This window comes from Arachis hypogaea, chromosome 16 (genome assembly GCF_003086295.3).
Source record: "Arachis hypogaea cultivar Tifrunner chromosome 16, arahy.Tifrunner.gnm2.J5K5, whole genome shotgun sequence".
In the NCBI taxonomy this organism is placed as follows: Eukaryota; Viridiplantae; Streptophyta; class Magnoliopsida; order Fabales; family Fabaceae; genus Arachis; species Arachis hypogaea.
Genome location: NC_092051.1, coordinates 149,520,830 through 149,547,655, shown reverse-complemented (window position 1 = coordinate 149,547,655; position 26,826 = coordinate 149,520,830). Strand labels below are relative to the sequence as shown.

General features: G+C 30.5%; 3 protein-coding genes across 6 annotated transcripts; 2 read left to right on the top strand and 1 right to left on the bottom strand.

The window, feature by feature from the left end:
- Nucleotides 1-1,787: 1,787 nt before the first annotated feature.
- Nucleotides 1,788-9,832, bottom strand: LOC112697854 (uncharacterized). 2 transcript variants are annotated; one of them, XM_025751217.3, is made up of 11 exons: nt 9,567-9,832; nt 6,850-9,252; nt 6,594-6,702; nt 6,385-6,470; nt 5,800-6,044; nt 5,582-5,668; nt 5,351-5,450; nt 2,880-3,084; nt 2,674-2,803; nt 2,290-2,353; nt 1,788-2,182 (listed from the first exon to the last, which is right to left on the bottom strand). In XM_025751217.3, the coding sequence occupies exons 1-11, from the start codon at nt 9,645-9,647 to the stop codon at nt 2,069-2,071; spliced, it is 3,624 nt and encodes a 1,207-aa protein (XP_025607002.1). In that variant the 5' UTR covers nt 9,648-9,832; the 3' UTR covers nt 1,788-2,068. The 2 variants fall into 2 exon arrangements, with proteins under 2 accessions (XP_025607002.1, XP_025607003.1); XM_025751218.3 differs by having other exon boundaries at nt 1,890-2,182; nt 2,290-2,338.
- A 261-nt stretch (nt 9,833-10,093) lies between these two features.
- On the top strand, nt 10,094-11,962 carry LOC112697853 (uncharacterized). Of its 2 annotated transcripts, XM_072219413.1 has the most exons (4): nt 10,094-10,523; nt 10,646-10,780; nt 10,855-10,949; nt 11,718-11,962. In XM_072219413.1, the coding sequence occupies exons 1-2, from the start codon at nt 10,120-10,122 to the stop codon at nt 10,662-10,664; spliced, it is 423 nt and encodes a 140-aa protein (XP_072075514.1). In that variant the 5' UTR covers nt 10,094-10,119; the 3' UTR covers nt 10,665-10,780; nt 10,855-10,949; nt 11,718-11,962. The 2 variants fall into 2 exon arrangements, with proteins under 2 accessions (XP_072075514.1, XP_025607000.1); XM_025751215.3 differs by having other exon boundaries at nt 10,646-10,949.
- Nucleotides 11,963-22,183: 10,221 nt separating this feature from the next.
- LOC112697852 (origin of replication complex subunit 2-like) lies at nt 22,184-26,235 on the top strand. 2 transcript variants are annotated; one of them, XM_025751213.3, is made up of 7 exons: nt 22,184-22,447; nt 22,589-22,822; nt 23,435-23,541; nt 24,007-24,139; nt 24,393-24,687; nt 25,252-25,476; nt 25,738-26,235. In XM_025751213.3, exons 2-7 carry the CDS (start codon nt 22,682-22,684, stop codon nt 25,932-25,934), a joined length of 1,098 nt encoding a protein of 365 aa, XP_025606998.1. In that variant the 5' UTR covers nt 22,184-22,447; nt 22,589-22,681; the 3' UTR covers nt 25,935-26,235. The 2 variants fall into 2 exon arrangements, with proteins under 2 accessions (XP_025606998.1, XP_025606996.1); XM_025751211.3 differs by having other exon boundaries at nt 22,231-22,470.
- Nucleotides 26,236-26,826: the final 591 nt, after the last annotated feature.

The following is a 26,826-nucleotide window of genomic DNA, read 5'->3' as shown; positions in this document are numbered from 1 at the left end:
AGTAGAAAACTTCGCTCCATTTGACTTCCACCAGTTTAAAATATCAAAATCATGTTCAGTTTGTGGTACCGGTCTCTCTTCAAGATAATAATCCAACTCACCCTTTGTATCAATAAATGTGGATTCCTCCCTTACATGCGCAGCAAAATCAGCTTGTCAATCTTCATGACTGAATTTCCTCCCCTTTGAACTTGAAGGAATTGATAGTGGTGGTGGCATATCTAATTGAGCAATTTGGTCTCTCTCTCTTTCCTTTGTTGCATATTCTAAAACTAAATCTTGCACTACCTTTTTCAAATCAACCCTAATTACCCTAATTCAGAAATTCAGAATCAAATCAACCCTAATTAGAAATCAGAATAAGAAAATTTTGAACTCAGAACCTAATAATTACTATAATTCAGAAATTTAGAATCAAATCAACCCTAAATAGAATTCAAAATTAGAAAATTTAGAACTCAGAACCTAATTACCCTAATTCAGATCTTCATAACTCAAAACCTAATTACCCTAAATAAGAAATTCAAAATCAAATCGACCCTAATTAGAAATCAGAATTAGAAAATTCAAAACTCAGAACCTAATTACCCTATTCAAAAATTTAGAAATTCAGAAACCACAAGACTGACTTACCTGACGGAGGAAAGGGGCAGAACTAGTGAAGACTAGTGATTTGATGGACGAACGGTGAAGAGGAGATGACGACGACTGGCGACGAGTCTGCCGCGACGAGGAGAAGTTGACGTAGCCGCGACAGTGAGATCGAGACCTGCAGTGAGCGACCGAGCCACTTAGGGGTTGGAAGGCGGTGCTGAGGGACCCAAAGGGTGAAAGGTGGTGGTCGGCAGTGTTCGAGAAGGAGACAGGAGGGGCTGCAGGTTTGAACTTCGAGGAGAAGTGGAGAGAAGAGGAGACGAGACTGCGGCGCTGAAGACCCAGAAGGTGGGACGCAGTGGCCAGCGGTCGGCGGTGTTCGAGAAGGAAAGGAGAGGAGACGAGACTGATGGTTTCACCTTTGAGGAGTGAGGAGGAGAGGAGACATCTCGTCTCTATCTCTGAAGCAGTGAACTGAGTAAAGCATGTGAGTATGTGACGATTAGGTTTTCTCCAACAATGGCTCATATATATATATATATATATATATATATATATATATATATATATATATATATATATATATATATATATATATAAGGTTATTTTAGTCTTTTCATGTAAACAGGGATTTAACAGGTCTCCACGAGGCCCCCGCCTTATTTATTATACAGGCCCTGTCCCCCGTCCCCGCAAGTAGAAATTACCCTCCATACCTGCTCCCCGGCGGGTAAATGCCCCCGGATACCCGTCCCGCCGGGATTTTTGCCATCCCTAGCTGACACCCTTCACCCTGTAGCTTTCGAAACCCTAATAGGCATTGTTATTAGAAACCTTACCAGAGCACTATGTAACGAGCACTTTGAAGACAGTCTCTCCTATTAGTATATTCATTCATAAATACATGTATTATTTAATTTATTTTTAATATGTATTTTATACTACTAAAAGCTGATTTTGCTTGTTTATTTTAATATACACCTAATATTACCCAAAATAAAAACTGTCAAAACATAAAAAAAAACCCCTTAATTTCAGATTATCTAAAACCCAACAAAATTAACCCACTGGATGACATTTTAAACTAAAGAAATCTCCAAGATCGTCTCTAACAAAAATTATTCAACTTTTTTGAAATTAAGTAATAATAAATTCTTCATTGTGTCGCTCTTATTGAACATTTGAGTGTGTAATAAACAAAAACCGAGTGTTGCATCATTTTAATAAAGCATTGATTACAAGACTCTCCTATTCATATTTACATTCTTTACTCCCAATAATTATATTCATCCTTAGAGAGAAACATGGTCAAACTTTCACATTTCCAGACCCATTCAAAGTGGCATTTTTTTGCACCTATGAGGCTCATGTTTATGCAATATGATGCATGCAAGGAATGCACATAGTTACCTAAATTTACATTTTTGTACCCCTAACTTTGAAACGAAAATACTCCCAACCACCTCGTTAAATTCTAAAACTTTGTGTATTTTCTTCTTTTGTAGTAGCACTTATATGGTGAGCCATTATTACTGTCAGCTTGTGTTACAATAGAGCTCGGTGGATCCTCAGGACTTGGTTTATTCACCTAAGAGTCCAAATAAAATTCAGTGTTAACACTGAAACAAGATAACAAGATGAAAACAAGATGTGAATGAATCACTTATACAATTAAGAAGACAAAGATGAAAGTACCGGTGTGACTTGCTCAATGTCAATGGCACCATTACTGTAATGATCATTGCTTCCAGCACAATTACTGGAAAAATACAACATTCATTTAGATACAATACTATCATCATTTCTCAAAATATATACTTATTGGCAAGAATTGTAATAATGAATATTAACATATATCAAATCCACAAGACCCCATCAAAATTTAAGCCTAGTGAGGAACTTCAATTGAATGAATGCAACTAAAATTCCAAATTTCCAATAATATAGAGGGTATAGTGTTATGCCGAATGCAACTTCTTTGATCTCCTTCCAACTTGTTCTCCACAGAGTATTTGATGGATCTAATGCCATTATAATCTCATTTCATGTTAGGAATTAATAAAAAGAGATGATACATACTTGTGGATTTGTGAATTCTTTCTCTCTCCTTTGTCAGTTTCTTCTGCTTGGTGTAATACTTCAGATATCAGATCAGTGTCAAAATTTAACTTGTTTCCAGGCAAAACATGCTGTGTCCTTTGTTGGGACTCTGCAATATGAAACTTAAGGATGTAATCACTGGCACATACATTGCTATATAACAAGACACTTGGAAAGTTACAAACCTATTAACAAAACCGATTCTGGAGATGGAATCTTCAGCAGCTTCTGACACATGATGGTATCCTGAAAATCTAAAAAAGTATTGTCCAAGAATTGCGACCTCTCGAACTCTGTCATCTTTACAAAGCCAAAAGAACCAGTCCATGTGTCTACAACACTAGGAACAGCAGGCAAAACGAGCCTCTCCACTCCCAACTGCATGAGCGTCTAATAAAAGAAAATTCAAGTTAGAAAGAAGGATTCAATGGAACTTCAAATAAAGTGCAAACTATTACAAACAATAGATATGAAAAGATTATTTTTTTTGTTATTACGACAATACGTGATTAAATATCTGTAAAATAACTCAGCTCATTTTTGCACTATTGTCCTCTCCAGAATCATTTTGTGAAATTTAATAACAAATATAGAGATAAAGACTTAGAAAATTCAATACCAAAAAAAGAGAGAAAATTTGTTTCTTCCCTTTGTCCTAGGTTTAGACAGATCTAGAAAATACACTGTCCTTTATATCAATCTCCATATCCAAACACACTCTAGTTTCTCTGTGTTTCTATCTTTGTCTTCCCTAAAAACAATTGCAGCCATATAGATCTAACTCAGTGCCAAAGCATTCTTGTTTTCACAATTCTTGGTCTACTTTTTAATTCAATTATCCCTAGCCCAATTTTATTATCCAAAAATCTATCTTGATTCCACAGGGTGCTCTTCTGCATTAAAAGATTAATAATGAAGCATGATTATTCTTAACTAATGGGTTATGATCAATTCACAGTTTACTTTAGGTGTAAACTACAAATATTGTTTTCAAGTTTATTTATTTGTTAATTATCGTAATATTCTTTCCTATTTTCTAAAGAAATGCTATTTTGACTCATTGGTGAAGTTGGCCAAATCATAACTCTGCCGGAAAATCTTGTCATTTTTTACTATTTTGTAGCAACAGAAAGCCAAGGGAATAAGAGAGAAAGACAGAATAATTTTATCACTCAATTGGATTGTCTACACCTGGGTAGAAGTCAAAATAGCATTACTGAATTTTCTACTACTGTAATTCTCTATTATTCATTTTATAGATTCGCATATCTTGATTAGGGATGTACAAATAGGATTCCAATACGTCCAACCTAGATCGAATCTATATCAGATCGAATTTTACGGATAATATTCGATTCACTAGGCTATTGGATCTTTATCCAGTCCGATCTGCAAGTATATAGGATCGAATATCGGATATTGGTATATCATTTTCAGAAAACTTATTCCTTTTCCCTTTTTTATATTGGTTATCTTATCTCTACTATTTAAGAAAATAATTTTTGAAGTAAAACATATCCAAAAGGGAAAAAAATTCATGAAAAAAATTAAAAAACTTTTTTTATTTTGAAAAGCCTGCATATCCAATCTGATGTAGAAGTAAAAACGTGTATATTTGATCTGACCTAATATGATTTTTAGAGCAAATCAATCGAAATTTTGGCACATCTAATCTAATATAAAATGTGTACACCCCCTACTATTGACTCTTTTCAGCTTCCCTCATTATTTGGAAAATGAAAATTTTGGATACCAAATGAAACTTCAAGGAACCACCCTCCATTACTCCCTATCATTAACCACCTACTCACATCACACATTTTGGTCACAACCACCAAGAAGCATCATGACCTGCCATCAAAAACCCAATGCCCCGACACCAATTGAATGCATGCAATTTCGTTTATCCATCTTCTCCGTGCACCAAGGCAATCCAAGGGGTGGTTCAACTTCGACTGGCCAGTTCACTCCAATTTTGACCACAGTTGTCCAAGTTAATAACATTTCTGGTCCAACTAAAGAACCAAACTGACGAACTCATAACCATAAGAAAATCTGTACCCCCATCCAACAGAGTTTCTAAGTTGCCTTGTGCCAATAGTATTTTATGGAGTTGATGTTAATTTGTGTAGAGAGATCAATTTTGATGAGCTTAAAGCTTTATATACTTTAACTAAAGGTGTTATAAAGAAAAAGAACCAATATAGAAATATGATCATATCTTTCATGAGTCATTATTCTCTCTTTTCTGTTTCCTTTTTACCTAAAACCCACAATCTTAGAAGTGCCAGTGTGAAATTGTTTGTTTGGATCTGTATCACAGACCCAAATTATAACTAATGATTTACATGGTATTCAAAGTAAAATCTTCAATGTTTTTAAACAAATTCATCAGGATAGTTTATAAACCAGAAAGCTAAATGGATAAAAATGAGCATGGTATATCATCATGAGTAATATTTTTAGATTGGAATGAATCATAAAGTAATATTTGAGAAGTTATTCAAGTCTTGAGCAGTTATTTCCAATTTAAATGACACAATCAATCATAGGACAATATATTGTAGTGTTTTCTAACAAACAATAAAGGCTTTGCAATGAATGGAGGAGAGGAGAAAACTGGGGGTAAGGGAAATGTAGGTGCCTTGTGGCTTACCTTTTCAAGCTCATTCATCAAAATGCGGCACATTCCATGTCGACGATACTGTAATCTGGTACCAATAAGAGGCAATTCTGCTACCTTCTTTCCGTAAACCCTAAAAGAATTAAATAACAAACCAGATGACCAAAACATGAGACAGGATAGGTACTTGTAGTTCAAGATTTCGAATAGCAGTCATCAACCAAGCAAAGACTAGTAGTTGCGCAATACAAATCCCGTACTCACCTAACAGTTGCTGCACTTATCAGTTCTTCATTTCTCTCCAGAAGTACGGTATAGAAACCATGGAAATTCAATCGATTAAGTGTTGACCTATAAAGTGTACATGTTTACATATCAGGTATTGGCACAGAACTATAACAATGTAGCACAATTCAGTGGCAGATATCTAGTAATCAACAAAATTGAATGATACAAAAACGAACACAACGAGAATAACTAACCATCGACTGAATAAAACATCTTCCATGAGATCTCTGGTAGACGAAGGATCCTTTAGGGGCTCAAAACATTCATGCATCACTGAGAGTGCAACATTGAGTTTGCTGTAACTTTCTGGCAATAAGTAACCTTTAGTAGTACACGGATCACTACTCTCAGAGTTTATATATTTCACCAATGTCCAAGTTAGATTGTTAATGCCCACTGAAACTGGCTCTCCTAGTAGCTTATGGAGACCAAAATATATCTACAAAAAGTAGAGACAAGTATGTAAGGCAAAAGGCCTTTCCAGCACCACACATTTGATCATACAAATCTGAAATGATCATTAACTTGCTACTAGTAACTGATCATGATGATGCAGGCATTATGAGAAGATGAAGTTGAAGCAAATAAGTTTACCTAGATTAAGAAGTATTACCATAAAATCTAACATAGAAGTTAGAGAAGTTTACTAGGATAATTTATGCAGCATATCGATGACAAAATGCAATTTTTGTTTGAATAGTAAGAAGTAAAACAATGCTTCCAGTTAACATAATAGCATAGCATTAAAAAAATAAACAAATGACCTTTGATTAGTATACCTTTTCACAGTCCCTTCCGCAGAACCAGTTTTTACTATATCTTTTCGAGTTAGTTGCATATTTAGTTCTGAGGCACTTAAAGTGATCTGCATAAGGTTGGCATTGATGATAACAAAGCATTGCATCATTCATTTGCATAAGAAGGAAATATCAATGCATGACTATATGGGCAAAAATGGAAATTTAAGTAAACATAAATATTGGCTTACATTTATGTTCACACTGAATGCAAACAAGGAAATCTCCCTCCTCTTCTTCTATTTCACCACAAACTGCACATCGACATGATGGGCAAAACCAGTCATCTTCAGGAATGTTCTGTACAGGAAAAAAAATGAAGGCAGCAAGAGGAAACAATTCAGTTCCAAACAGCAATTGTTGAATGAAAGTGGTGAATTGAATTAAGATATCAATAACAAGATGCAACCAAATATGATGAGATTGAGGAAGAATATTATTAGTTACCTCCACACCTAGACATGTCACATGAAATGAAGATGGACATTGATCGCATAAAATTAGATTCCCACCATAGTGGCAAACAGAACAAATATTGTCATTCTCGCCTTTAGGAAAATATTTCGGTGGTTTTGCCATAGCTTCCCTTGTCATATGATCTTCCACCATTTTTATCAGGCAATCTAATAGTGATCTACCATCTTCTAAAATAATACTTGCAGCCGGTCTGCGTGTACTACAGCCACTAGCATGACTTTCAAAGCCAGCAAGACTATATACTTTCGAACAACAATTACACTTGATTCCATCTCTGCTTATTCTCCCTTCAGCTGAACAGAGCCTGCCTTTTGGCTTGTAAGAAACCTTAGACCTTGGCAACAGAATGTTGTTGTCTATCAACCAAGAGAGTACATTCTGAGGTTTCTGGTGTGACAAAGAAGGGGTAGACACCTTTTGCACCCTTTTATTTGATCGCAGCACGCGTCGAGGTAATCCATTTCTTTGGTGCTTAGATAAGCTGGGCTTTGTATTGTTCAAGAGTTTCCGCTTCCGACTATGGTTTGATCCACTTGAAGTTATGACTTCTGTGGGAGGTACCATGCGTTCCTCTCGAAGCCATTGGGACGCTTTCTGCAATAAATTGGCACTCCAAACCTGGTCAACATTATCCTGTGCATTCAAAGGTTGCATTCCGAGCTTGGTCCATTTATCAACATTTTGTTCAATACAATAATGGCAAGCTGCATGGAGTGTTGGGAGATTTCTTCCCTTGTCTGGAGGGATATACACAAACCCTTGTCTTTTATTTCTTGGGTTTGCATAGTGATAGCTCCATCCTTCAGCCAATAGATGCCTCTTTGCTTTGGACCTACCCACTTTCATGTCAGGCCCTCGCATTGCAGATCTATTCAAGCTATATTCTAAAACAGCTTGAGGACAAAACTCAGGTTCATCTGCAACTTCATCCACAGGAGACGACACAATTGGTGGCAAAATATTTAGATCATGACTCTTTTCTGATTGATCAATACAAATAGGTGCAAGATGATTGTCATCTCTAAGTTGCATCGCACTCTGATCCTGACTCTTTTCTGATTGATCAATAAGAATAGGTTCAAGATGATTGTCAGCTGTAAGTTGCATCATACTCTGATCATTTTGGGACGGCAAAGGGTTCTGTGCCACATACTTACAAACCCGACTGAGAGAGTAGTAAACACCCTGTTTATCAGGCGACCTATATCTGTACCTATAGCAAGTGTCGCTTGCTTTATGCTTTCTCCATTCAATTTCCCATCCAAGATACGCAAGATGTTTTCGTGCTTTTTCCGGGCAAGCTCTTTTAGGTGCCTGTGCATATTCTTCAATAGCATCAGGACATAACTCAACGTCAGACAATCTGAGAGGTACCCAATGTTGAGTTGAGCTGCGAAGCTTTCTATGTTTTCTTCCATTAAATACATCGCAGGATATTTCTTTGTGAAACTGAGTTGAGACCTCTTGAACAGGAATAACTGGTTCTTTCTGAGGGACAGTTTTGACCCCTTGATCCTGAATGGTAGGCCACTTTTGATCCATGTTCAACAAATTTGATGACTCACCTTCTTCCATAGGGAGTTCAGCAATCCCATCATCAGAACCAAATGCATTATCCGCAACATCCAAAGAGTTGGCCATATCAACTTCCTGATTGAAGTCAACATTAGCCGTAGATTCAACAGACTCCATCTCCGGTGTTTCTCTCAATAAACTCCTTGGAAGATCTAAGGAGGAGCAAACTTCTCCTAGTGTAAGCCTTAAGTAATCATCAACTACCTCCATTACCATTTCTTTCCATAACTCTTTCTCATTAAAAGTCCATTCCCTAATCTTGGCGAAGTCCTTTTTGGTCCTTACATCATACCAAACTTGCTTCACTGAAACTGAAATAAACATCTTCCTCTCATACTCCTCAAGAACTTCAAGAAAAACCCAGTTCCCTCTCGACTGCCACTCCCCAGTAACCTCATTCCAATCATAAGTTATCCGCATTTGATGAACTCCAATCTTCATCTCATCACCCAAATCCGGAAAATATACACTCCTCTCTGGCTTTTCATCACAGTGATCAAATATAACCCCTTCCCACCAAGCTTCTTCATGGTACACATCAACACACAGACCAAATTTAAGTTCCCTACTTTCAAATTCCCTCTTAGGAGGCACCGGCCTAATCCAACCACGAATGTTGCAATTTGAAGAGTCGCTATCGCCATCCAATACCTTCGGAACACTCACCTTTTCCACAAGGTAATTCACCTCATCATCAAGTAATATGTTATCATATTTGACATGGCGCTGCAGCCTCCCAGAATGGACAACTTTCCCCGGGTGCCATGATCCCTGAAAGCCTTCCTCCATGCTCCTGACCTGGAAAGAATTTAGAATTTTTTCAATCTCTATAAATCGAAAATTTTCAAACAAAGACAGAGTCATAGTCATGTTTCACAACAAGTAACTAAAAAAGAAAAATAGGCAAGTGATCATGATGAGAATTACTTTGCATGGAACAGCAAAATAAGAACAATGCACAGCATCAAACCTTCAATGGGAATATAATCATAAAAGCAACAAAATATGACAAATGTAGCTGAAAAAACCAATAAAAATAGAAACTTTAAGAAAGATCACGTTCTTAATCAAAACAAAAAAAAAGAAAGAAAGAATTAGGAAACCGAGTTCACCTCGACGCTTTCATTTACATCAAGCTTTCGTTTGGAAGAAATTTTAAGCTTTATGATCAAAGGAAGATTCTCCAATGCCATTGAAAGAGAACGAGAGAGAATGATCACACACTGGCTTTTCAGTTTCAATGGTTTAGTTGTTATCGCCGCAAACAGGACTTTTGTAGAAAAAGAAATTCAATAAAAAAAATATTACTAGACTACTAGTAATGTTAGGAGTTTAAACGAAAAAGTGGGAAAACCCAATTTTCCAATTTTTCTTTTTTTCGCGGTTTCTATCTTTCTTTCTCTATCAATATATGCTTTGTGCCCAAGGTAAAAGATAGGGTACCGTAGGTCAATTCAAAATTGAATAGTATCATTTATCTTTATCATTATCAATACATTTTTATTTTAATTAAAAAATAATAATTAAAGATAATTGTTACTAAAAATTAAAATTATTTTTTTTTTATTTCTATTGACAACAATCATTAATTATTATTTTTTAATTAAAATTAAAAATGTATTTATATCCATTAATTAGGATTTTGAATATTAGGAGTGTAACCTAATGAATATTTGCAACGTGAATCAAGGAGTCACGCCCCCCAAATTCTCTCACTCTTCTCTGGCTATCTTTGCGTCTGGAACTTACACCGTCACCGGAGCGCCGCCAACCACCGCCTCCCTCGTGATTTGCAACGCCGCCGACCGCCACAGAGCCGTTCTTGTCACGATTCGCAGCGATATCGACCACCACAGCGCCCTCCTCGTTGCGATTTGCAGCCTGCCACCACCGTATCGCCGTTCTCGTTGCAATTCGTGGCGTCGCCACCACTGCCGCAGCCCTTTCCCACATGATCCGCCACCACCACGGCAACTCTCCTCCCCTCGCGATTTGCAATTTACCGCCGCAGTCCTTCTCCTGGCGATTCACAGATCACCTGCTCTCCCCGAGGCATGCCCACCAACACGGTAACCAACGAAGTCCCTACAGGGTTGTTTCAGTTTTTTTATTTTTTTTTTTTTAAATTTTTCATATTTGAATGTTTTGGGACTTTTTGATATTTTGATATTTTTTTCCCGTAAAATTGCAGGTCTTTTTTACTTAAATAGGATGATTTGTAGGGATGGTATTATGCAAGTTACCTAACATATTTATTTCATATGAGGATTTTTCTCAGTGGTTTAATAAGCCATTTGAGAGTGTTTGAGATAACTCAGTAGATGAAGTAAGTTTTGGATAATGTTCTGATCTATTGATATTATGAAGTCTTCATATTTAATTGTCAACTTTATTATGAAGTCTTATGACAAGGCCTTATTATCCGAGGAGGAGAACCTCTTGATCATGAATCGTCTGCACCAAGGTTCATTAATAAGTTCAACTGCCTAAGATTAGTAAGTTACTGCTTCTAAGTTTTGTTTTATTTTTGCATACTATGATCTGCTTGTTCTATTCCTTTAGAAAAAAATAAATAGAAAAGAAAAAGAAAGACTTATGTGGCGTCTTATTTTTTGTCATATTTCATATACTTATTAAATTCATTTTAATTGTTTCTATTAAATAAAATTACGAAGATTTACATATTCATATTTTGGCTACTTATATATTTATCTTTTTTTACTAATTTTTAGTTGGTGTCTAGTTGTCAATTTGTCATTATATATATTCTTTCTTAAAAATCCAAAAAGTTAAAAGTTGAGAGCACTATAGTTTTTTATTGGTTGAGGACATATATAGAGTACAAGAATTATATCATGCTTTTACATTGTGACATAAGCACCAAGATAAAACCAAGTTCCTTAGTTGTTCTAGTTGTTATGTATTTTAATTTATATATTATTTTTGTTTTGGTGAATGCTTCTTTTACATTCAAACTATGTTTGTGGTTTTAAATTAACTCATATTTCTTTGTCTTAATTTTTGGTTTGTACTGCTGAAATTAGTTTATGGTAATTGTTAGATATAAAACCAGTTAACCTAAGAAATTAAACTATTGATAGTGCCATTTTGTATACTGGATGTGTCTATATTAGTAGTGAAAATGGAACTGTTTCAGTTGTTGTCTTTATTCGCTAAACTTAGATGATTGTGTTTGCTTTAGGGATTGTTTGGGTTTAGTTTTGTGTTTTCTGATTGATGTTTATTGTTTTTGTTTTTGGCAGATTATGAGAATTTTTACAAGAATAAGAAAATTTCGAAGGAAGAGGATAAAAAAGCACAAGTCCAAATAGATGTGTCTTTAATAGTTACAGGATTACTATAACCAAATAGATGTAACAAATAATGAAACTTACATTGATGTTAATATGTTTACATAGAAATTGAGTAGCTTGAAAAAATGATGTGCACATTCATATATACTTATAAAGTTTATTGAAGAATAAATTAGGTTCTTTGACATTCAAAATAAGAATTTAATAAATTTTTAAGAGTATAAATTACTTAATCTAAAAGATGTTGATAATCCAATAAAAAAAATATTCGAAAATTTAGCTAAAAATTTAAAATTTAATGGCAACTAGAACTACGATGACTATCTAATTAAAACCATCCAAATCCAAATCTCCAAATGTGATCATCAAGGTTTGATTGAAATAAATATATGCATAAGAACAAAAGCATATATTGACCCAAAAGCATATATTTAAATGACACTATTTAATTTTGAATTAACCTACCATATTCTATCCCTTGTCTTGGGCACAAAGCATATATTGATAGAGAGAAAAATATAGAAATCGTAAAAAAAAAATGAAAAATTGGGTTTTTCACTTTTTCGTTTGAACTCTTAACATTACTAGTAGTCGAATAAACGTTTTTTGATTGAATTTCTTTTTCTACAAAAATCCCGTTTGCGGCGGTAACAGCTAAACCATTGAAACTGAAAAGTCGGTGTGTGATCATTCTCTCTCTCGTTCTTTTTCAATGACATTGGAGAATCTTTCTTTGATCATAAAATTTAAAATTTCTTCTAAACTAAAGCTTGACGTAAATGAAAGCGTCGAGGTGAACTCGATTTCCTAATTCTTTCTTCTTCTTTTTTTTTTATTAAAAACGTGATCTTTTTTAAAATTTCTATTTTTATTGGTTTTTTCGAATTTTGATGTTGTGCATGTGTTAACTGTTAATGTATGAACTAAAACCATTATGATTCTCGTAACTTTTCTTCACGGTGGAAGATTCTCGATATAAAAAGTGTATGAGTGTACATAAAAAAAGTGGCGGCGGAGAAAACTGAAAAGCTAATTTTTTTCAAGAGCCTTTAAAATATAAGAATTTTTTATTTTTTTCTATTTTTGGTAAAAAGAGTTTATCTTTTTTCCCCTCGTGTCTTTGCCCTTATTGATTCTTTAAAATGTACTTAATCTTTTGTTTGTGATAACGTTTCTACAATTGGCTTGAATGTTTTCAACTACATTTGTCATATTTTGTTGCTTTCATGATTATATTCCCATTGAAGGTTTAATGTTGTGCATTGTTCTTATTTTGCTGTTCCATGATTATATTCCCATCAATAGATTATATTTATATTTTAATGTTTTGTACAAAATACTTAGGATAAAGTATATTTTTCGTTTTTAAAGTTTATAAAAAAATTTAAAAATATCGTTAAGTTTTATTTTATTTTAATTTTGTCCCTAAAATTTTGTATTTATATCAATTATACTTTTATCAGCTAAATTTTCAAAAAGTTTAGGACTAATACAGTAATAAACTAATAATGCATACTATGTCTGGTTTGCCTATTTTAAAGATTCTTGTAAAATTGTTACTAAATCGTTCTTACATTTTTTGAAAAATTAGCCGTTATGAGTATATTTGATGCAATTTGATAACTTTTTGGACAAAATTAAAATAAAATAAAATTTAGAAATATTTTTTAAATTTTTAACAAATTTTAAGAATAAAAAATATACTTTACCCAAACACTTAATATATATTTTAATGTACACTTTGGCTACGTTTGATTTTGAGAATATGATAAGATAAGATACTAAGAACAAAATATAAAAGGCAGGGACACAAAAATTAATATTTTTGTATTTTATTTGGTGATAAACTAAAATAAATTATAAAAGTCTAATTTATTTTTTTTTTATTTAAAAATTTTGAAAAAAATATAAGAATAAAAAATTAACAAAAATAATAAAAAATAAAAAATAAGTTATACCTTTTATTAGTATTTATAAACATAATATTTCTGTCAATATCTCATTTATCAAATATAATTTTATATTTTTTTATCTCTATTTAAATATCTATATTTATAAACAAATACACCCGTATATACTAATGTGTCTATAAAAAATTAGTGTCTTAACTACAGAATGATATGATATGAGCCACTTTTCATGACACTATCAAAAAAATATCCCTAATAACTAATTAACTATTATCTTATTATAAAAACTTTATCTAAAATAAGAAAAGTACATTATCTTATTACAAATACACAACTTAATTCAGTTTTCAGCGTTTGATTGTCCTATAAGCAAAATATCGCCTATAATTGTTTTGAAATTAAAATTTAGATATAATTATTTTTATAAAAAAATTATTAATTTAAAATTATTAACTAATTTAATAATGCATAGAAGGTTGTAAATATCGTTCAGCTAAATTTAGAAGGTTTAAGAAGCTTTATCATTTACTTACCGAAGTTTTTTTTACAATCTACATTTTCTTTATCTGGTTTGGAAAAGAAATATTCAGTTGATTTTAATATTTTTTTATATTAAAAAGAATCTAATTATAAAATTAAATCAGTCTAAGTACTCAATTGAAAGAGAAAAGAAAACAGGGATTTAATTATAAATTTTATAAAATTATAGGACCACCAGTATTGTGTTTGTTTGTTCAGAGACTGGTACTAAAATTTCTGTCGCTATTTCTAAAATTTCAGTATTTCAGTACCTCCAAAAAGTAGGGACACAAGAGACTGAAATTTTTAGAGATGGAGACTGAAAGTTTAATAACATTTTATACCTAAAATACTTTCATTTCAATTAATTAATTCCAATTTTACCCTTTGTGCAAATTAAATTAAAGTTTCATTCTTGTTTCAATTCTTGTCTCTCATTTTACACCAAATAGAATACTGAGATTTATTTCAATCCCTGTCTCTTAGTCTCTGTCTCTCCAACAAACGCTACCTAAGAGTTGTTCTAGTTGTTATGTATTTTAATTTATATATTATTTTTGTTTTGGTGAATGCTTCTTTTACATTCAAACTATGTTTGTGGTTTTAAATTAACTCATATTTCTTTGTCTTAATTTTTGGTTTGTACTGCTGAAATTAGTTTATGGTAATTGTTAGATATAAAACCAGTTAACCTAAGAAATTAAACTATTGATAATGCCATTTTGTATACTGGATGTGTCTATATTAGTAGTGAAAATGGAACTGTTTCAGTTGTTGTCTTTATTCGCTAAACTTAGATGACTGTGTTTGTTTCAGGGATTGTTTGGGTTTAGTTTTGTATTTTCTGATTGATGTTTATTGTTTTTTTTTGGTAGATTATGAAAATTTTTACAAGAATAAGGAAATTTCGAAGGAAGAGGATAAAAAAGCACAAGTCCAAATAGATGTGTCTTTAATAGTTACAGGATTACTATAACCAAATAGATGTAACAAACAATGAAACTTACATTGATGTTAATATGTTTACATAGAAATTGAGTAGCTTGAAAAAATGATGTGCACATTCATATATACTTATAAAGTTTATTGAGGAATAAATTAGGTTCTTTGACATTTAAAATAAGAATTTAATAAATTTTTAAGAGTATAAATTACTTAATCTAAAAAATGTTGATAATCCAATAAAAAAAATATTCGAAAATTTAGCTAAAAATTCAAAATTTAATGGCAACTAGAACTACGTTGACTATCTAATTAAAACCACCCAAATCTCCAAAGGTGATCATCAAGGTTTGATTGAAATAAACATATGCATAAGAACAAAAGCATATATTGACACAAAAGCATATATTTAAATGACACTATTTAATTTTGAATTAACCTACCGTATTCTATCCTTTGTCTTGGGTACAAAGCATATATTGATAGAGAGAGAAATATAGAAATCGTGAAAAAAAAAAGAAAAAATAGAAAATTGGGTTTTTCACTTTTTTGTTTGAACTCTTAACATTACTAGTAGTCGAATAAACGTTTTTTGATTGAATTTCTTTTTCTACAAAAATTCCGTTTGCGGCAGTAATAGCTAAACCATTGAAACTGAAAAATCGGTGTGTGATCATTCTCTCTCTCGTTCTTTTTCAATGACATTGGAGAATCTTCCTTTAATCATAAAGTTTAAAATTTCTTCCAAACTAAAGCTTGACGTAAATGAAAGCGTCGAGGTGAACTCGATTTCCTAATTCTTTTTTCTTCTTTTTTTTTTATTAAAAACGTGATTTTTTTAAAATTTTTATTTTTTATTGGTTTTTTCGAATTTTGATGTTGTGCATGTGTTAATTGTTAATGTATGAACTAAAACCATTATGATTTTCGTAACTTTTCTTCACGGTGAAAAATTCTCGATATAGAAAGCGTACGAGTGTACATAAAAAAAAGTGACGGCGGAAAAAACTGAAAAGCTAATTTTTTTCAAGAGCCTTTAAAATATAAGATTTTTTTTTCTATTTTTGGTAAAAAGAATTTATCTTTTTTCCCCTCGTGTCTTTGCCCTTATTGATTCTTTAAAATGTACTTAATCTTTTGTTTGTGATAACGTTTCTACAATTGGCTTGAATGTTTTCAACTACATTCGTCATATTTTGTTGCTTTCATGATTATATTCCCATTGAAGGTTTGATGTTGTGCATCAGTGCATTGTTCTTATTTTGCTGTTCCATGATTATATTCCCATCAATAGATTATATTTATATTTTAATGTTTTGTACAAAATACTTAGGGTAAAGTATATTTTTCGTTTTTAAAGTTTATAAAAAAATTTAAAAATATCGTTAAGTTTTATTTTATTTTAATTTTGTCTCTAAAATTTTTTATTTGTATCAATTATACTCTTACCAGCTAAATTTTTAAAAAATTTATGACTAATACAGTAATAAACTAATAATGCATATTATGTCTGGTTTGCCTATTTTAAAGATTCTTGTAAAATTGTTACTAAATTGTTATTACATTTTTTGAAAAATTAGCCGTTATGAGTATATTTGATGCAATTTAATAACTTCTTTGACAAAATTAAAATAAAATAAAATTTAGGAATATTTTTTAAATTTTTAACAAATTTTAAAAATAAAAAATATACTTTACCCAAACACTTAATATATATTTTAGTGTACACTTTGGCTACGTTTGATTTTAAGAATAGGATAAGATAAAATATTAAGAACAAAACATAAAAGGCGGAAACACAAAAATTAATATTTTTGTATTTTATTTGGTGATAAATTAAAATAAATTATAAAGTCTAATTTATTCTTTTTTTATTTAAAAATTTTAAAAAAATATAAGAATAAAAAATATAATTATAAAAAATACAGTTATAAAAAATTAATAAAAATAATAAATAATAAAAAATAAATTATACCTTTTATTAATATTTTTAAATATAATATTTTTATTAATATCTTATTTATTAAATATAATTTTATATTTTTTTATCTTTATTTAAATATCTATATTTATAAATAAATGCAGCCCAATATACTAATCTGTCTATAAAAAATTAGGGGTAAAAAACCCAAATAAACCAGGCTGAGAATTTTTTTACCCAAATAAGCCAAAATGAAAATTTTTTCAGTAATCAACCAATGACCATTTAAATGTAATTCGAATCAACATGATTCGAACTTGGATTGCATGTAATTCGAATCATATAGATTCGAATTACTCACTGACACTCAAAGCAACATAATTCGAATTCAGCTAATTCGAATTAGGCAGCAACATGTAATTCGAATCAAGTTGATTCGAACTACTTCCATGCATGCCATTCAACGTAATTCGAAGTGGATTAATTCGAACTACACCTGAATATTTTTTTAAAATTTTTTTAATAAATTTATTTAAATTATACCAAAAAAATATTTTATTATATACAAAATAATTTTAAAAAATTGCTTAAAAGATGTTAGGAGTACTATAAAAATTTGTAATGTCCTAATGACTTGGGATATTAAAGAAATACTCTACATAGTCAACAATAATTTAAAAATTAAAATAAATATAGTTATAACCACTATTTACCTAAATTACAAGAATATTACAAACTTTTATAGTACTCCTAATATTTTTTAAGCCATTTTTTTAAAATTGTTTTGCATAGAAAATGGCTTAAAATGGCTTAAAATACCCTTTGTTCTATGGAAAACAATTTTTAAAAAAATGACTTAAAAAATGTTAAGAGTACTATAAAAGTTTGTAATGTCCTAATGACTTAGGATATTAAAGAAATACTCTACATAGTCAACAATAATTTAAAAATTAAAATAAATATAGTTATAACCCGTATTTACCTAAAATACTAGAATATTACAAACTTTTATAGTACTACTAATATTTTTTTAAGCCATTTTTTAAAAATTGTTTTGCATAGAAAATGGCTTAAAATGGCTTAAAATGCCCTTTGTTCTATGCAAAATAATTTAAAAAAAGGCTTAAAAAATGTTAGAAATATTATAAAAATTTGTAATATTCTAATAATTTAGATAAATACTGGTTATAATTATATTTATTTTAATTTTTAAATTATTATTGACTATGTACAGTATTTCTTTAATGTTCTAAGTCATTAGGACATTACAAATTTTTATAGTACTCATAATATTTTTTAAGCCATTTTTTAAAAAATTGTTTCGTATAAAATAAAGGGCATTTTAAGCCATTTTAAGCTATTTTAAGCTATTTTCTATGCAAAATAATTTAAAATAAAATGGCTTAAAAAATGTTAGGAGTATTATAAAAGTTTGTAATATTCTAGTATTTTAGGTAAATACGGATTATAACTATATTTATTTTAATTTTTAAATTATTATTGACTATGTAGAGTATTTTTTTAATGTCCTAAGTCATTAGGACATTACAAACTTTTATAGTACTCCTAACATTTTTTAAGCCATCTTTTTAAAAATTGTTTTCCATAGAATAAAGGGCATTTTAAGCCATTTTAAGCTATTTTCTATGCAAAACAATTAAAAAAATGACTTAAAAAATGTTAGAAGTACTATAAAAGTTTGTAATATTCTAGTAATTTAGGTAAATACTGGTTATAACTATATTTATTTTAATTTTTAAATTATTGTTGACTATGTAGAGTATTTCTTTAATATCCCAAGTCATTAGGACATTACAAATTTTTATAGTACTCCTAACATCTTTTAAGCCATTTTTTAAAATTATTTTGTATATAATAAAATATTTTTTTTGGTATAATTTAAATAAATTTATTAAAAAAATTTTAAAAAAATATTCAGGTGTAGTTCGAATTAATCCACTTCGAATTACGTTGAATGGCATGCATGGAAGTAGTTCGAATCAACTTGATTCGAATTACATGTTGCTGCCTAATTCGAATTAGCTGAATTCGAATTATGTTGCTTTGAGTGTCAGTGAGTAATTCGAATCTATATGATTCGAATTACATGCAATCCAAGTTCGAATCATGTTGATTCGAATTACATTTAAATGGTCATTGGTTGATTATTGAAAAAATTTTCATTTTGGCTGATTTGGATAAAAAAATTCTCAACTTGGTTTATTTGGGTTTTTTACCCAAAAATTAGTGTCTTAACTACAGAATGATATGATATGAGCCACTTTTCATTACACTGTCAAAAAAATATCCCTAATAACTGTAACTAATTATACAACCCTATGAGGCAACTCCACCTTGCTCGTCCTTTCATTCCTTTTTTAGAAAGTTTTTTTATTCTTTACCTAAAATGAAAAAAGTACATTATCTTGTTACAAAGACACTCCTTAACTCGTTTTCAACATTTGATTGTACTATAAGTAAAATATCGCCTATAATTGTTTTGAAATTAAAATTTATATACAATTATTCTTATAAAAAATTATTAATTTAAAATTATTAAATAATTTAATATATTTATCTAATTATTATTAATAATTTGTAATTATTAATTTTATATAAAAATATGTGTATATAATTTTTTATTCTATCATCTTTCGATCTTTCCACTTAACATTTTCATTCAACACTATTCCTCCCCTCAAACAAAAAATTGAGAATCTTCGATTCTGAATTTGTTGTGAAACACTGAAAATCATGATCATCTGCTAGGATATGCCACCGTCCACATTGACTCGCAACATATATTTTTGGCATATGACTTCTAAATTTTTTTTTGAAAATGGACATAGAGAAATAACTTAAGTACTTGTTTGGACGTCATTTTGATAAAAAAAATTAATGAAAAGAAGATTTTTTTTATTTTTTAGCGTGTTTGATAAATTTCTAGTAGTAAAAGTAGAAGTACTAGAAAAATAAAAAATATCTTTCTTGAGAAGGTGTAATTTACATATTCTTTTAAAAAGATATTTTTTTCTTTTAAAAAGATATTTTTTTTCTTTAAAAAAATATTTTTCATGTGATAAATAAACAAAAAATTATTTTTATATTGTTATATCCAAACATAATTGATAAATAAAAAGATCTTTTTATATGAAATACACAAACATAAAATTACTTTTACTTTTTCATAAGATCTTTTAAATGAAGATAACTCTAAAAAGGATATTTTCTTAAAAGTTCCCAAACAAATCCTAAATCTAGTTATTTTTTAATTTTTAAATTTTTTTCTCTAATAAATTAATGACAGTAAAAAAAAAATTAATACCGTGAATCTAGTTATTTTTTAATTTTTAAATTTGTTTTTCTAATAAATTAATGACAGTAAAAAAGAAAAACATAAATGATATTATTCAATTTTGAATTGATCTACCTATTCAATCCCTTGCCTTAGGCACAAAGCATATATTGATAGAGAGAAAGATAGAAACCACAAAAAAAAATTAAAAAATTGGGTTCTTTTTTTTTGAACTCTTAACATTATTAGTAGTCTAATAGCGTTTTTTATTGAATTTTTCTTTCTACAAAAGTCCCGTTTGCGGCGGTAACAGCTAAATCATTAAAACTGAAAAGCGAGTGTGTGATCATTTTCTCTCTTGTTCTCTTTTAAAGATGGATGTTCTAAAGAAATTGGATATTGAGTAGATGTATATTTAAAAAAAAAACAATGAAATTTTTTATAATCAAAGAAAATGATACACGATTTTAATGGTGGGATTGAATAATTAGTGATGGATTATTCACCAATTTATAATATTAATATTAAGAAAAGATAAGATTAGAGTATCTAAATCAAAATAAAACTGCAAAAATTGAAGATAGAATTTTAAAGATGAGATAGATGAATAACAAGATAATTTCTAAAAACGAAAACAATATTGAAATAGGCGTAGTACACATTTCAATCGATTGGATAGCACATTTAAATCGATTGAATTTGTCAAATCCATATTGTTTTGGTAAATTCAATCGATTGAGTAACAAAAGCAATTGATTGAATTGTGAGAACTCAGGTTGTTTTGAACAATTCAATCGATTGAATTATAAAAAAAAACCACATTTAATTCACCATTCAATCGATTGGTTAATATGACCAATCGATTGATTTATGCGAAAACCATGCTTCCTTGCAATTTTCAATAGATTGTTCAGTAATAAACTGTAATCCAATCGATTGGATTTCAAGGAAACACGATTTTATGATTACTCACGAATGTCACAGATCAATTTTAATCTTTTAATCGATTGGAATAGCCAAAAAATTTATTAGGATCAATGGAAGATCTAATTCGTTATTGTTTTTGTTCTTGATTGTTAATAAATATGATAGATTTATGATAAAATAATTATTTATAAAATAAAAAATTATTTTTATAATTAAATAAAATATACGAAGTTAATTTGTAATTAAATTTAAAAAAAGACTATTTAGCAATTATTAAAAAAACTTAAAAAATATATTTTGTTATGAGACTATTTAATGGTCCAAACATTCTGAGACCGGTGAATTCGGTGCCTACTAAAATAGTATTCTATTGTAGTAAATAGTCATGAAAAGGAATAATACGAATAAAAATAAAATGAATAAAGTGAGAATTAGCATAACATAAAAAAATATAATGTAAACTAAATAAAAATTTAAAAAAGTAATCGCCAAATAATTTCAAATAATTAAAAGCAGTGTCAAATTCAAGTAAAAAACATATCCCTAATTATAAGCGAGTATGAATTGGGCACCATATCCCTTCCACTACTATGGAATCTATGCCATCATGTTACGAGCTGGTGAACCAAAAGAGAGGGCCATTTCTCAATATTCACAAATTTTATAAATATAAATCGTAATTTAGTATATATTTTTTTATTAAATATAAAAAAATTTAAATTTGTGACCTCTTAAATAAATGTGAAAAAATTATGCTATTTAAACTATAATTCATTGACAATCGTAATTTAATATTAATAATTAGTTAGTTTAGGTTTTTAATGGAATAATTTAGTAATTAATTTTAAATTTAAGTTTTTAATTAAATGATTATTTAACTTATTTAAATTTTTATTTAATTATGACTGAATTCATTGGTTTAACGAGTGATCCAATAACCCAGCATTCGGGCCCGACCCAGCATGCACTCCTGAGCTACTCAAAGTCTCAACTAGTCAAATGGAAACAAGAAAAACGGCGGGAAAATCCCTAGGGCACAAATAGCATCTCTGATTCTAAAGCACGTATGTACCCGCCAAATCTCGAGCCTGAGGAAGACCAAACTAACCCAACAGCATTTCATCTCCGGCCACCGACACCACCCACCAAATCGGCGGACCCGATGGTTAGCGTTTCATTCTACGTTCCGTATGTTTTCGCAAGTTTGATTGTGATTTGTGCTTATATAATGGTATACTTGTTTTGAACAATGCTCTAAGTTCTGCAGTTCTCTCTCTCTCTTTTTTTTTGTGATAACCTGCAACAGAGATTGCAATTAACGAAGAATAGACTAGTCAACAAGCCACAACAACTATAAAAGTTTTCCCTTTGTTTGATTTTTCGTGTCTTGAATTCAACCATGAACATGGATGAAATTATGGATGAGGAAGAAGAGGAATTCGAGTTCTCCAGAAATTATTTCCTTGCTAAGGAACACGGCAGCTCCTCCGCTAAGAAATCCACTAACAAGCTCACTGACATCAACCTTGTTGATGAACAGGTATCATTTCTTAAATATCTCAAATGTCAAGGTTGTTCCTTTTTCCTCCTTTCTTTTGAAATCGCAGTCCTTTAATCTAATGTTACGTTCTCTCACACAAGACTCTGGCAAACTCCAAGTATAATCTGAAGTTGGCACTAAAATAAAATTGATAGATTTATATGGGAAGTCACTTTCAAGATTTAATATTGTATGCACTCTTGAGTAAAAATATTTGTGGCACACATCCAATCATTTTATTGCCGCATCAGCTAAAAAGTAACTAGTTTTCACAATCATTACATCAATTGTCATCCAAAAGAATCGCTTGATTAGAGTATATTGTAAAACATTTGATAGAAATTGCCATTTAGTGCATCAAAATTAAACTCTAGTATAAATGTTTTGTATTGTTAGTTAACACTCTGTCATTACATGATTAGATTTTATAACATAATAATTTTTCAATTAATATTGTATTAAATTAGAAACTTAACTATGCATAATTGTAAATCATTTTATAACAAATTGTGTATTTCTCTCTAGAACACTTTCTTGTCTGGTGACATAAGAGGACTATGATCCTTTATTTCTTTATGGTTGTTTCTATTTAACCATGTTTGCCACTTGTAGGAACTGAGGGAAGCTTCATTGCACATTCAACCAAAGCATGAAAAAGAGATTGCATGCTTAATGGATTCCTACAAAAACATGTACCCTGAATGGGTTCTTGCTTTAAGGTTTGTTTCCCCCTTACCACAGCTGTTATGAAGCTTCATTGCTGTGTTGTTACTTGTTCGAGCTTGATCTGATCATCTTTCAGAAGAAAGTGCTTTTAAGATATGGGGTTTTCTTGGGCAGACTAGCAATTTAGTTCCTAAAGCTAATTATCTTGGGAGTTAATACTTATGTTTACAGAAATAATATGTACTCAAGTTTTCATGGGACAAAATTGAAAAAAGAAATAATAAATAAAACAGAGTGAATTTCTGAGTTTTGTAAATTTGGATTAAATTGTAAGTTACGAATTATTTCAGGGATTAAATTCCTAATTTACTTATATTTTTCCTGTAGAGATTCGTTGAATAGTAGATGCTTCCTTTAGTAACTTGTACTCTATGAATATTCTGTAAATCATTCATATTATAGATTGGAGTGGCATATTCACTATTTTCTAATTAATTTTTTATCATCATTTTAAACAGATCTGGTTTTTCCCTTCTGATGTATGGATTTGGATCTAAGAAGGTGTTGCTTGAAGATTTTGCTTCAACAGCTCTGACAGAATATTCTGTAGTTGTAATAAACGGTTACCTTCAGACCATTAACTTAAAACAGGTTTGTTTCTCTCTCTTACCATCATGAATTTCAAAAAACACACTTGATGGTGGCACCATTGCCAATTTAGTGTACATTTTGGTTTGCATAAGTAATCTTTGTGTTTAAGATGTTTGTATGGTTTTGGTTTTAAGCTACTACAAACACAAACTTTGAAAGATGCAAGTAAATGTCAACGAGATCTGAGTGTCTTGTGCTTAAGCTTGTCTTCTTAATGAAAACTATTTTTCCTTTCATACTTCTCTTGCTATAGGTTTTGATAACTCTAGCGGAATTGCTGCATGATCAAGTGAAAGCTAAACGAAAGGCTTCCTCTCGGGACTTGCCCAAGAGCCAGCAGCCATCCAATTCTCAATCCATTGAAGATCTTCTTACATTTTTGGATGAAGCTGAAATAGAAGAGGATGGTTATGTTATTTGTGTTATAATTCACAATATTGATGGACCTGGATTAAGGGACTTTGAAACTCAACAGTATCTCGCTCGATTAGCTGCATGTACCCATATTTGCATTGTTGCATCAATTGATCATGTGAATGCGCCCTTATGTAAGTTCAGTTTATACCATATATCTTGTTGCAGAATATATTGTTCCTTGAAAGTTGGAATTATAGCTAAAATATTCTCCAATTTTATCGTTGGCTATTTCTCAAATGTATGTCTATGTCTATTTATTTTTTTTAAAGGATTTGAATTGTTTTCCTATCGTTTGTACGAGATCTTTTTGAGGATATGAATTGAAACATGAAAATGCTTTGGTTAATTAATTTGTGCAAAATAAGTTAAATTGAATGCCTTTGCAAAACCAGGAATAATTTAGTTATTTTTTTGTTTATTCAATAGTGTGCATTTCTTTGGGTCTTCAGATCTTGTATCCTTGTCTCTGTTTAAAGTTGAAAAAATGGCTAAGGGATATTACCCTTTCATAAAACCGAAGAACCAAAACTTCTGTCTTGAAACTTGAAATTGCTATTATATTCATTAATTATTGTTCTGTTTTACTGTAGTTTGTTGGGAAATTTTGAACGTTAAAGGATACATGTCAATTTGTAATATTTTTGGGGAAGCCTTCTACCTGTTGCATAACTATTTCATCTTGGTTCTGTTGCTAGATTGGGACAAGAACATGGCTCACACACAGTTCAACTGGTGCTGGTATCATGTTCCTACATTCGCCCCTTATAAGGTTGAAGGAATGTTTTATCCTCTGATTCTGGCACACGGTGGTGCGAACCAAAGTGTCAAAACAGCTACCATAGTTTTGCAAAGTTTGACACCAAATGCGCAGAGTGTATTCAAAGTTCTGGCTGAGCATCAACTCTCTCACCCTGAAGAAGGCGAGTTTTTATCAACTTCTTAAATGTTGCTTGTTTGATATATGACTTCGTTATTTGGAATTTGGATAACCATAACGTTGTTCAACGATCTTTATTAGTGTGATTATGGTGTGGTCCTTCTCATTCTCTCTCGACTTTATTTCCTTCCTGCCATAGAAACAATTGCCATCATTTTCAAAATTCACTAACTTTTTCACTACAGTTAACTTTTTCGTTTCATATATCGATGTTTTGTCTTAAGGCTTTTTGTTATGTTTTCAGGAATGCCAATCAGTGATCTCTACTCGGTTTGTCGAGAACGTTTCCTTGTTAGCAGCCAGGTTACATTGAACTCTCATTTGACTGAGTTTAAGGACCATGAGCTTGTTAAGATTAAGAGGGATTCTGATGGTCAAGATTGCTTGCACATCCCTTTGGCAGCAGAAGCACTTCAGAAAGTGCTGCTTGAGATCAGTTAGTAATGGGGATTGGGAGATTATGATTCAAATTAGACTGAATGGTGAAAGAGATACAGGTTTTGACCCTTTAAAGCGAGGTAAGTTGTAAAGTGATAAAGTATGAAGCAATTACTGTTAGATCAATAACTTTTATTGCGTGTGGATCCTACTAAAATGATATAGCTGAGCTTGGTTAATCACTTAACTATCCTCACTTGTGCATTTGCAAAATGTTGATGACAAACAGGCAGTGTTTGTAAAAATCAATTTGGCCAAACACTTGGGACATTTTGGAACTTCTAAACTAATTCTTTGCAGAAAATTTCATTCATTTATAAATTAATTTTACATATTTACTAGATTAGTTTTTGGGCTTAGTTAAGATCAGATTGGATTACGTTGTAATAAAAAGATAATAAACTCTAATAACCTATGAAATCTAGGCCTTTATGAAGGTCAAAATGGACTTAAAAGTTTGCATCAAAGCGAGTTTCAATTCAAGAAAAAAAAAATACAATTCTGAATTTCTGATAGCAATATAAGTAAATAAATAAAGTTATGGATATGAATTAACACTTAGAGAAGAGAACCAAAAAGCGTGACTCCAATCCAGATCATACATAACGTGAGGGTAGATGCAATCATTTAATGAATTATTTATAATGAATTCTCTAAATTTTGAATTTTATGATAAAGTGTAATTTTTTATCCTTGAATAATTTTTCTTTCATATTTTTTCTTGGTCTCACCTATGAAATAAATAATGAGAGATTATACTTTACCTTTTAAAGTGAAAATTCAAAATTTAGATGATCTAAAGTCATAAATGTTTGTTGACATGGTCAGAGTCTATTACCCAGCATGAGAACCTTAATCACTACTATATATATATATATTTTCTCTTGCAAGACAA